General features: G+C 41.1%; 1 protein-coding gene across 1 annotated transcript; it reads left to right on the top strand.

Moving 5' to 3' along the window:
* Positions 1-10,751: 10,751 nt before the first annotated feature.
* Positions 10,752-11,901, top strand: LOC121180462 (GTP-binding protein Rhes-like). The gene has a single exon (XM_041035893.1). It carries the CDS (start codon positions 11,029-11,031, stop codon positions 11,653-11,655), a length of 627 nt encoding a protein of 208 aa, XP_040891827.1. The 5' UTR covers positions 10,752-11,028; the 3' UTR covers positions 11,656-11,901.
* Positions 11,902-12,172: the final 271 nt, after the last annotated feature.

Below are 12,172 nucleotides of genomic sequence, written 5' to 3'. Positions count from 1 at the left end.
ACCGACTGAAATCGGCCTGCAAAACAACTACAATATGTACGTCTTTAATTGTGGAAATTGCTGACATTCCATTAAAAAAAAAACGGAAACTGAGGCCATAGTGTCCTCAAAGCTATCTGCGGCTGTGTCAGTGTCCACATACAGGTTGTCCACATCATTGTCCACATACAGGTTGCATGCCACCAGGGAATGCATATCATTAAACCAAAACGCGGGCAGGTAGAAGTAAAAGAGAACAGAAATACGTGGAGGGCAGGGAATTCTTGGCCTCATTTGCAGATGCCAGTGGTGTAAATTAGCACTGGACCTAGTGTTAAAGGTTCATGCGTCAGACTGAAACTTGCTGTATGAAGTATGGGGAGCAGAGATATGCCTTGCAGCACCATGTGAATAGAAAAACTTATCTGTACAGCTACACCCTGAGAAAAATCTAAATTGGGAGCGCATTTTTTAATTTAAAAGATAATCCAGCAAAATGCTACCCTTTGCGGCTCATTAGCTGTATGCCAGTGGCAAATGAGCCACCAGCTCTTCTCTTCCACATTTAACATGCCTCACTTTAAGTGCGCATTATAAATATGCACGGCATTTACCAGGGAGCATGAATAAAAACTAAAATAGCATTGAGGAACATTTATCATATTCATTTCATATTTAAATATGATCATTTTAAGGAGTCACAGTTTTATGTTTAGGAGTAAAATGTGAAAACAGGGTAATGAAATGAGCATCAAAGAGTGGGAGGAATAAAATGTAGGGCAACAATCTGAAGCAAGTTACACAACACATCCATCCTCAGTCACTAAAAGTCAATCAATCCACGCACACACTCACACCTACAAGAGGACTCTTGTGAAGGTGGACAAGTCTTTGTATTTTCTCAAATATATATTGTGAGGTACAATTTTCTGGGCATGTGAGCAATTACACTCTTGTCGTTTTTCTTAGGGATCATTGCAGTTATGTGCCACGGATGGATCAAACAGCCAAACAGGAACACAGTGTTACACAGACATGAAGGACCCCACACAGGGCAGTAGTACCACCAAGGGGCAGCAAGTGGACCAAGACTGACTGTGAGCGAGTGACCGACTGACTCACATTTTCAATGCATGAAAGGGTTCAGAGCAAAGTCAGATTTTTAGATGGTTCTTTGGAGCATAATCAGAAAGACTATTGTTTCTCCTTGGCTCCTTCATTCGGTTTTACCCGAACAAGGCCTCTTGGCTCGTTTCTTTTCCTGCTTTCCTCTGCTAACCTCTCAGTTTTAAAATTTAAAAGACAGCTGCGCTCTCATTCTCTCCATCAAATTAAATAAAATTTCCTCTCTCTTACTCACATGGGAGCATATTACTAATCAGCATGCCCTTTATTAATCCAATTAGCCGCTCCATCCATAGTCAGAGTCATGATGGCCAAGGGGAGGTACTGCATGCTACTGCCCTTTTCTGGAATTCATCCCCTTTATCTAAGACATGTACGCCGAAATCTAATCTTAATTTGACTGATGAAACTTTATCTGTTGGCTCCCCTGTTAAATTCTATGTGAGCCTGTAGCCAATTTTGCACGTGGCTAGAAAAGCGTAGCCATTAAATCTGCATCACTTGCAGTTAAAAATAGGATTCTTCTCCTCTGTCTAAATCTCAGCTCTATGTGACTTAGCTGTCCCTCTCTCTGTGTCATATTAGCCTGATGGGTGGATCTGGCACTCGGTGCCTGTTCTCCGTCCAATCACGAAAGCATGACAGACTTTCCGATTAAGAGACAGATTTAAGGTTAATCATCATCAGCTCCGAAGGAGCTGAGGCTGAGTTTGCACCAAAATTAAATTTTTCCAAAATGCGTCTTTCTTCCACGTTTTGCATTTTCAGCATGTGGAGCCTCGGATCTTTGGAATCACTGTTGTGATGAACCCAACAGGATGTGGCATGACTGATCACCCAACTGTCACACTGCTGAGCCCAATGCAGACTGACAAGCCATCTGACTGCTGCTGACTCACACATGCACACATCAATGTAGACTCTCACACAGTGAGAGTGAGAAAACGCTGAACCTACTGCAGTCCAAAAGCTCCTCACCCCTGTTTAGAGATAATAAGAAATGATTTAAGTCAGATATTTTGGTTTATGTGGACTGAATGCATAAAACTGTGCAGATTTAGGACTAAAACTGTCTATGACAAGGCACAAAATGTGCATGAACACTCTTTTTGTCAGATTTAAATGGTTTGGTTTTATAAAACCCAGTCACTGTGCAATTGCGTGTGCACAAGCTTTAGTTTTGTACTATTAGATTTTTTATTCCAGCTGTCTCCTTTGTTCAAACCTGGAGCCTACATTACCCACAATACAACCCAACCAGCAGTAGTTAAGTGGGAGATTCAGGTGTATTATGCTAGTAGCAGCTCATAAAGCCTCAAGCAGACTTGTTAACTCAACACCTCGCGGTTTCTTTTTTTCATTTTGAAACTATCAGTGTTAAGCCCAGTGCTGACTCAAGTGATATCAGTTGAGGCAATTTCTCAGACTTTGTGCAGCACACAAACAAAGACAGGCACTCACATTCACACAGCAAGTCTATGCTGAGGGTGCTGCTTTTCTGCTTGTCTCATTTACAGAAACATCTCAGCAGTGAGTCACTGTTATACCAACAGATTGATTATAGAACAGGACACATTAATCCACACTTCTGGAAGTGAGTCATGGGGTTGAGCTGCCTGCTCGAGTGGTTTCGCTTACTTCCTGTTGACTCTCCATTCAGTGTATCCACATTTTGAATGAAGATGAAAGATAACATGTACTTAAATATTTGACTAGGGTCCACTGTTCTGTTTGAGCGGTCTATGTTTTGAATTAAGATATGCCAGCGTGGTTTGACCGATAATGAGTGTGTCGTTTTACTGAAATTCAATACAGCTTCATTTCACAGGAAGCTCTGATTAGTAACAGGACCTGACAGCAGCTGCACCAAATAGAGTCGTGTGAATGTGGAGACATTTGTGACTCCATCTGAGTCCTCTCCAAACATTACAAGCACCAAAGAACTACATGACAGTCAGAAAAAAAGTCAACAAACAATTCAATTTCATTTTAATCATGAGAATATGATTAAAGGAGTATTTCACCATAAAACAGTCCTACTTCACCCTAATGTGGGATGTGGTAACATATGCAGATGGATTGCAGTGATCCATTTCAACTCCTGTGATACCCCGTTTTCCCTGCCAACTACTAAAATGATTTACTCACTAAATAAGTGTTTCTCATCAGTGACTCTTTAATTAGCCCTTACTGACTTGACTAATGAGTTGTTTTTAATTCAATTAGAATATTAATACTCAGTGCCCCCCAGATAATGTCACTCAGAACTAAGTTCAGCAACTCTGACTCAACACTTCTCAAATCGACAAAAATATTCCAACACCATCCGTTCGAGAGTGACACGCTATAGATGGCGTGAATAATTTAACCACTTCTTTCAACAATTCGCACAGCATTTCCCTTTTTTTTTTTTTTTTTGGTCTAGGCCATCATCCTCCACCACAATCTAATTTATCACCAGAGCACGTTTCACAGGGAATCGGTATTTGTAGAAGTCGTAGCTTGTATAAACCAGATATTAACATAATGCCTATGAGTCATTTTTCCAGGCATGGAAATTCGCATACAGTACATCCACACGTGCAGCTCACATGCAGTACCTGCATTATTCGGGCACATTAATGTTTGAATTTTCTTGTTGATTGAAAGGATGCTGTTACTGTGCAAAGGCTTTTGTGTTGGTTATTACACCCAAGAGATACATGTAATGTGCTGAGGCAGCTGAGTATATTTGTGAGTTAGAGGGATGTTTGTCTCATAAAACTCCCGGGTGATTTGTTGTCAGCCTCCTTAACCTTTCTGCTGAGGTGCTAATTAAGAAGGACCAGTTAATTAGAGGGCCATGAGCATCTCTGCATGGCTTTCGTAGGTTTTTTTTTTCAGTCAATGCAGGATCACTTTAATTTCTGAAACTACCCTAAGAAATGCTTTTGATTTAAAATTTTGTTATTATGCTTTTAAACTGTTTTTGAATCATATGCATCATAGGTAAAACACCTAAAACATAAATTATATGTTCCATCTCGCAATCAAAGCAAGGATTGTTGAGGCCGAGTGCCACAAGACATTATGACAGATGTGCACTGCTGAAAAAACAATTCCAGCACGTTTGAATATCTAAAATACATAACAGAGCAACTGAGGCTGAAGAAGTGCACATGGCCTCAGGAAACAACCCTTATCTGTTAAAGCAGGAATGTCTTGAAAAGAGGAGGGCAACAGTCAGAGTGCATTGAAAATCACTCCAGAGGTGATATTGTGCTTCACTGCCCTGAATCACAATGCAGTTAAGAAACAGGAAAAATGGAGCCCTATAAATAGACAGAAAGATATCATCAGTGCGACCTGCAGGACACACGATGAACACGAATAGAAGAAGCCTTCTTTTCCATAAAAACTAATTTATGACATTCATTAACAGCGGCAATAAACAAAAGTCAGTGACATCATTGAGCATTAAAAATTATTTTCCTTTACCGAGTCATGATTGATTAAATATTCTGGCCAGCATAAGGGCAGCATCATTTCATACTTTTGTTATTGTCAACAAATTCTACAACAAGCTGGGTGCTGTAGTTCTTTGCAAGCGTTACTCTAACAGGAGTAAATAGTACATTTGTTGAGGACTTTTTTCAGCCATGGATGAATACACATTTGGTGCTTTAGTGAGCATTAACCAAGCCAAAGTATAACAATAAGCATTAAAAATAGTGCATATAACAATGGCACATAATCTGGACTGATGTGTTTGAAGATGTTCTCTTTCTCTCTCTTTGGTAACCGTTATCACTGCGTGTCTATCTGTACGCTCACAAAGATATGAGGACACGGATAGTGGTTGCCTAAGCCAGACGGGTGATTTGGCTGCTGACGTACAGCATCCTGGCAGACATCCTGTCAGTCCATCAAACAGAAATTCTCTGTAGTGTTTTAATACAAGCTGCAAACTTGATTCCCAAAAATATTACTTTTCTTAGCTCATAACTTTACTGTCCAAGTTAAACATCTCTCTTCAAAAATGTGAAAGAAAAAATACAAAAAGAAACAGATGAGTCACTACTTAAGGAAGACATGAAGTAAATGGCAGGAGCACAAAAGCCAGCTGTGCAACCATAAAGTAAAAAAAAAACAACCATAAAGATGGTATCATTTCTCCCATTAACATTTACTACTCACTATTTACTCGCCTACTGTACATGTGCGACTCAATTTGCTTCAACAGGGTCTGACTCTGAACCAACACTGCATAGGCTGGGAGGCCATTTGGAATTTGCCCAAGCACCATATCAACACGGTGTTACAACCGAAGAGGAAAAATTTTACAGCGGCGTCAGACGGCTGCCGGTGACACGCATCAGAGCTGGAAAATACCAAACGTGGAAAGCAGAGGCTGTGGAAGAATAAGAAAACGACTGCATTCGTAATTATCATTGTGCATGAAGTGTACCATTCTGGCTTTCGGCGAATAACCGCAAGCAGTTTCATAGCTGATGAAGGACAGACAGAGCCATATTAACACTGGATTTCACTGCTGGTGTGAGCTGTCATTTTAACACCAACTCAGCACCAATAAGTTTAGTGGGAGTATTTGCATAAACTTCCACCTAGTCAGTTACATTTGCTCAGCAACAAAGTGCCACCACAATGCCAGTCCCAAAAGGTAAAGCCCAGGGTTATTGCATAAGTAAATTGTAATGTCATATTGTACAATGTCTTCTAGAGAATAAGCGACAAGCAGCGACTGGGCTACATCAACAACCAGAGAACACAGAACAAGTTATAGAGTGAGTGTAGGATTAAACTCCTTCTAGTGTAGACAGTGTGAAGGGTAAAAAATGTTTCCTCACATTTCTATTTAAAAAGATGCAGCCCACAATGTTATGTCTTTTTCTTCACGTCAAAAACAGAGAAATCCCATGAAAAGACCAAAACCAACAATGAAACGATCCCTTTAACAAATATCGCCTGTGCATCCACACCCTGATATAGCTTCCTCCTCACCACCACAGAGCTTTGTTGTTGTCCAAAAACCATAAAAACAGATCGTTGATGATGAACATGGGCACTGAGTGTTTATTATGAGTCAATCACACATACACCTTCTGTCATAAATACTCACTAGAGCGCCAAATGTGTGTTAATCTGTGACAGTCCCCACAAAAATGCACTTTTGACTCCTGTTTGTGTAACATTTGCTGAAAACTACAGTGCCCATCTGTTTTAGCAAATTTGTTTAGCAAATTTGTTAAGTTTTTTTTTTTTTAAATTTAAGTCTGTAGTATGAATAAATGAGCTTGGGGCTGAGTGCTGCAGACAGGGTAGGGAAGTCGTACAGTTTTGTGAGAGCGACCAACGCATTCCTGGTTTTGGTCTTTTGATTTACTGACAATAAGAAAATCATAGAAAAAATAGCCTTATGCTTTAATAGCTAAGCTCACACCTGCAACAACACATCCCCAGTCCTTCTCCACCTCTTCTGGTGAAAGCAGATGTAGGGAAAGCATATTCCAGAAGCACTGAAGGTTAGTTCACATGTAGGGCAACCTTTATATTTGGCATCTGTCAGATTTCAACACCATCATCTTGTGGCATCATCTTGACAGGATGACAGTGCAGTGCACGTTTCCTGAAGGAATGTAGACACAGATGATCGGGCCAGGAGGCCAAGACACAGGCCACTTTCTATCAGAGCCAGGGCCCCATCCGTCTCGATAATACGCAAGGGGATCATAGCCACAAGAAAATCTACTTCAAATAAAAACACACTGAAAACTAATAATAATCAGCTGTCTTTGTTTGAAAGACAGATCTGGGACTAGGGTGTAAAATCACTTTCTCAGAAGGGTTACTTTTTTTTTTATAAGCAACAGCAAAATAACCTGGTCACAGTATGGTTTTATCAGTTGGTGAAGAACTGAACACAGACTGGAAGAAGAAGCAGAAGCAATCACGTTGGAAACAACAGGAAAGAAATCATTAAAACAAACAAACAAAAAAAAAAAAGCAGTGACTGTGCAAGGTTGCACGTGCATACAAAAGCATACGCGCACACACACACACGGAAGAACAATAGCACATTCAGTACAATAGTGTCACGACACAGATCATATAAAAAGAGCAACCTGCTGAACAGGCACTGATCCTGAGCAGGTGAATTAAACACGGCAGTGACCAGAAGTAAATACAGCCTGAAAACTAAAGATCTTTTGGTGTAGGAGGTATGCAATGAAAATAAATGGCCAGGAAATATTCATAATTTGCAATGGTATACAACAGTGTTTCTTCTTAACACACATCAGAGCTGAACATTCGTTTTAGTCCAGGCAATGCCATCTGGTCATTTTCATCACCACAGGGCAGCATGACCGTAAATAGAAATAGAAGAAAAATGCTGGGGATATGAGACATAATGGCACATGAGGCACATTTAGTTTCAGTGCACAAGAAAACATCCAGTGGTCGCAGATGGGAGGTCCATTTTTCATTTAAGCTCTCAATGGGGTTGATTTGTACTGCACCAATACAAATCAACCCAACCAGAACTCAACAGCCAGAACTCAACAATCTCCAGACATGGGAACTTTTCTGCAGAGGTGTGTGTTTGTAGAAAAAGTGATGGCATTATCAGATTTGTCCAGTTAAAATAATAAAGTCAGAATGGAAGGCGACACATTCTGCTGCAGTGTGCGACTGATCACCACAACAAAGGAAATCAAGAGGTTGTTGTACACCTGTCGGTATTTAGACCAGTGGTGGAAGACGTACACAGATACTTTAATAGTAGCATAATGTAAAATCAACATATGCAAGTAAATTAAATACAAGTAAATATACAGATAAAAGTCTGACATTCAAAATTTGCTAAACGCTATGGTTAGTTGAATGTGCTGCTTTATGTATGCATGTGCCATACATTATATTTTATAAGCTCATATGTTATAAATCTGAAGGCTGTTTTCATGTTAACCTGCTAAAGCGGGAACGTTTCTCTGCGTTCGGATCTGAGTTTAAGACGAGTATGAGTAAAGCGAGATTTGGTGACATCACAACACGTTTGAAAGCCAAACACGCTGACGTAAGTGTGATGGGAAAACTTAAAGCCTCAGGTGCTGAGAAGGGACTTTTCGGTGAAGCGAAAGACATCTTGTGTCCAGCTGTTAAACTTACGAAATGAAAAATATTTGTATAGATTCTGGACTTTTCAATGAGTCAAAATGAGTAGATGCAAATTATTGTTCAAAACATACTTATGTTTTAAGTATGCCTGGAGGACAACTTAAATTTGGCAAAGAGTAAGTATACATATCAAGTAAATGTAGTAAAATATATAATATTCTCAAAAATGCGGTGAAGAAAAAGTGAAAAGCAGAGAAAAATAGAAAACAGAGCACAAGTAGTTCAGAATTGTCGAAGCCAGTATTTGGGTAAATCTCCTCTGCAACAGACGCATAAAGGCATAAACTGTAACCACACTGAAATGCATTCACAGTTATGTTGTCTTTTCAGAGCCCTGAGGTGTGAGGACGTGTTTCTTTACCAGTATTAGGTTTGACAGTCAGGACAATCTGAATAGAGGTGTCAACAGTTGAGAAACCCTGATTTAAATTCCACAGAATTAATGTTCCTCACACTGTGTGTCAGGACAGGGAGAGTCCACAGCTAATACACCCACAGTGCTGTGCTCCACTACCCATCAGGTACAGCAAGCCCCCTGGGGAGGCAGTGTATGGGTGAATATTAAACGTGTGTGTTGGTCAGACAGTGGGAGGGGTTACAGCGATCCCAGGGGCTTATCACAGTTCCACACAGTTGCCTAACCTAACAAGGCAGGGAGAGTCCCAGTCTGCGAGGCGACGACGGTCTCAGGGGAAATTTAGGAGGATCACAAGTCGGGCTCACTCCTCTAGAACAAACTCTGACAAACTGGAGGCTGGCAGGATTCGCTCGCAGACAGTTACAGGCGATGCATCATGTCTAATTGGACACCAAGGACAGCTGAAGGTGATTCACACAGTCATGCATTGCCATGTGTGACTGATCTAGAAGCTGCTCTCCCTAGAATCATCAGTTTAAGGACCGATAAGTTCTGCAAACGCATTTTCAATTTATTCAGAATTAACACCGCAGGAAGCTAATCATACGCTTTTAGCTCAGGCTTTTGATCCTTTGTGACTTCCCTTTCACTGCTGGAGCACTGAAACAGCAAACTCATAGTTTGGAGCCAATAGTGTAACTGCAACTGTGTCCTGCCCTCAGCTGACAAAACTGGTTACTGGTGCGTGATCCATACGAGAAAATGACTGAGGAGAAAGAGTCAAGAACTATTTCTTGCTGATCATCAGAGGATGGACCTGCTGCATGCACTGAAGCATGCACTGGTCTCCAAAAGTCAACTCTGCAAATAAATGACAGCACTGCTGGAAAGGTTCACCCTAAGACCAAGAAAGTGGAGCATATCAAGATTTCTGCACCTGCTTCATGTGTGTCAAAGAACAGATGTTAAAATATTGCTATGAGTTTCATTTATATCTTATGCTAGACTGTATTTTTTTCTCTGTTTATTCCATTTTATCTTAGTTTTATATCCTACTCAATTTTAAACCCTTTTAAACCCATATTTAGTCTTTTAATATTGTCTTGCCATGCCATCTAGATGAAAGGTGCTATGCAAGTCAACTTACTTTTCCTATCCTTACCTAAACTATATTGTGCACAGTGAATAGAGATATAAACAAAATTACAGAAATCTATACTGCGTTTTCCAAAACAGGAAACTGTCCTTCAGAATAATCTAAGTATGAGTTTAATAAACCAGTAGTTTGACTGTCCATTTCAGGGAAGATCTTGTTTCATCACACCACAAATGAGCCCATTATGTAAATGTCCACTATTCATATTTTGTATACGGTTGTACTCATTTGTGGCGAGTGAAAAAAAAAATTACCAGGAAGTAAATAATTTATTATCTGATATTCTACTTGGCATTCCTGTCACCATCAGACTCTGTACTGCATTCTAACTACTGCGTGCACAACACAGTAAATATCATAAATCATACATACATACTGTCATAACTTGAACCATCAGAATTCATGACACACCCTACAGTTAAACAAAGGCTTGTTTATATGCAGAATGATCTCTAATAAAGAGGAACTACACCACAGATAATTAATCAACCACAACCAGCAGGAAAACACAACATCACTAAAAGTACTCCGTAGGTGCTGAACTCCTTGCTGCAACCCAGGAAAACCTGAAAAATAAAGGTTATTGAAAGAGAGGCTCCATGTTTACATGTGTCTTTACATGGTCACAACAGAGGCATAAGGATAATAGGCAGATGATGTCTTTCCTCTGAGGTACTCTGTGACCACTCCGAAGTACAATCAGGATCCTGCTCAAACAGTATTTGCCACGCTCTGCTTGCTGTTTATTCGCTTTCAGACATCACCTCCTCTCTCCTCCTGAATTGGCCCCTCATTTGCATGCTCTGCCATCATTGGTTGCCTGCATGTTACACTTCAACAGGCTGCCTTCTGCCGATTGGTTGCATCTGCAGGAGGGAATGGAGGCTCTCTCACCAAAACAGGCATAAAAGGCAGCGTGTGGGATCACAGACACAGAGAAGCACCCAATAAGCATCTTTGAGGAGCTCTGACAGAGCCACTGCCAGCTTATTACCAAAAAAAAAAAGAACCTGACAGGTGGAAAAAAAAAAGCAAGGAAATAAGCTCAAGAAGAAGACCCACAAGAAACTGCTGTAGGGGAGATTTTAAAGGAAAACTATTTAGAAAGGTAAAAGTCTGTAAGAGTGTTGGCATTTGTAGTGTCAGTTTTACAGCAGTTGTAGGAAGTGAGTAAACTGAGAGAGTTTTTGGGACATTTTCTTCAATCGTTTTGGCCAAAAAATCAAAAGCCAGCATGTCCCTGGAGGTGAAGGAGAAGACCCAGGTGCGTTTAGTGTTTCTGGGGGCAGCAGGAGTGGGCAAAACGGCCCTGATCCGACGTTTCCTCCAAGACACATTTGAGCCCAAACACCGACGCACAGTTGAGGAGCTGCACAGTAAGGAGTATGACATCGGCGGGGTCAAGGTCACAGTGGAGATCCTGGACACCAGTGGCAGCTACTCCTTCCCTGCCATGCGCAAGCTCTCCATCCAAAACAGCGACGCCTTCGCACTGGTGTACGCTGTGGATGACCCTGAATCACTGGAGGCTGTCAAGAGCCTTCGAGATGAGATCCTGGAGATCAAGGAGGACAAGTACACGCCCATTGTGGTGGTGGGGAACAAGGTGGACCGGGAGGAGGAACGTCAGGTGTCCAGTGACGACGTGCTGTCAACTGTAGAGCTGGACTGGAACAACAGTTACCTGGAAGCTTCGGCAAAGGAGAACGCCAACGTGGTGGAGGTGTTCAAGGAGCTCCTGCAGCAGGCGAACCTTCCAAGCCGCCTCAGCCCTGCGCTGCGCAGACGCAGGGAGACCTTTCCGAAAGACACCAACTTCCGGCCACCCATGAACAAGACCAACAGTTGTATTCTGTCGTAATGAGAGACAGACAGAGGAGGAGAGATGTTTTGTTTTAAATGAAGGGACAAGAGATGAGAGGCTGGAGGGTATATTGTGAAACTCAGTGCTGCTGGACAGAGTCTGGACTTCAGTCTGCGTTGGTGTAAAGTGAAGAGCTGCCTGATTGTGATGAGTGATCTGGACCGACGAAGACACTTTGGGGTTCAGAACTGAGAAAGAAAAGAAAAAAAAAACTGAAGAGCAGAATGGTGTTATCGCTGGACTGAAACAGACCTGAATAATCATGAACCTGAATTAAATGGAGAGAAGGAAGATACATTAATTACTCAGTTGTTTACTTGATGTAATGTCGTTGCTGCTTATTTGGTGACATGCTGCTGGTGTTTAGATCAATGTATAGCTTTTGAATTTTAAATTAAAATGTTCACTGACATCAAGGTATTTGAACTGTTGCTAACTGACTGTTTACTGCCAGAAAGTGTGTATATATGTTGTGGTTTGTGCAAATTTTGTATCTCTCATGTATATTGTTTTA

The sequence above is a fragment of the Toxotes jaculatrix genome, chromosome 4 (genome assembly GCF_017976425.1).
Source record: "Toxotes jaculatrix isolate fToxJac2 chromosome 4, fToxJac2.pri, whole genome shotgun sequence".
NCBI lineage: Eukaryota > Metazoa > Chordata > Actinopteri > Toxotidae > Toxotes > Toxotes jaculatrix.
The sequence above is the reverse complement of the archived record's forward strand: the minus strand, read 5'-3'. Positions and strand labels throughout refer to the sequence as shown.

What these genes read in the sequence shown, in the direction of transcription:
- LOC121180462 (XM_041035893.1), top strand. Translation starts at nt 11,029, where the DNA reads ATGTCCCTGGAGGTGAAGGAGAAGACCCAGGTGCGTTTAGTGTTTCTG.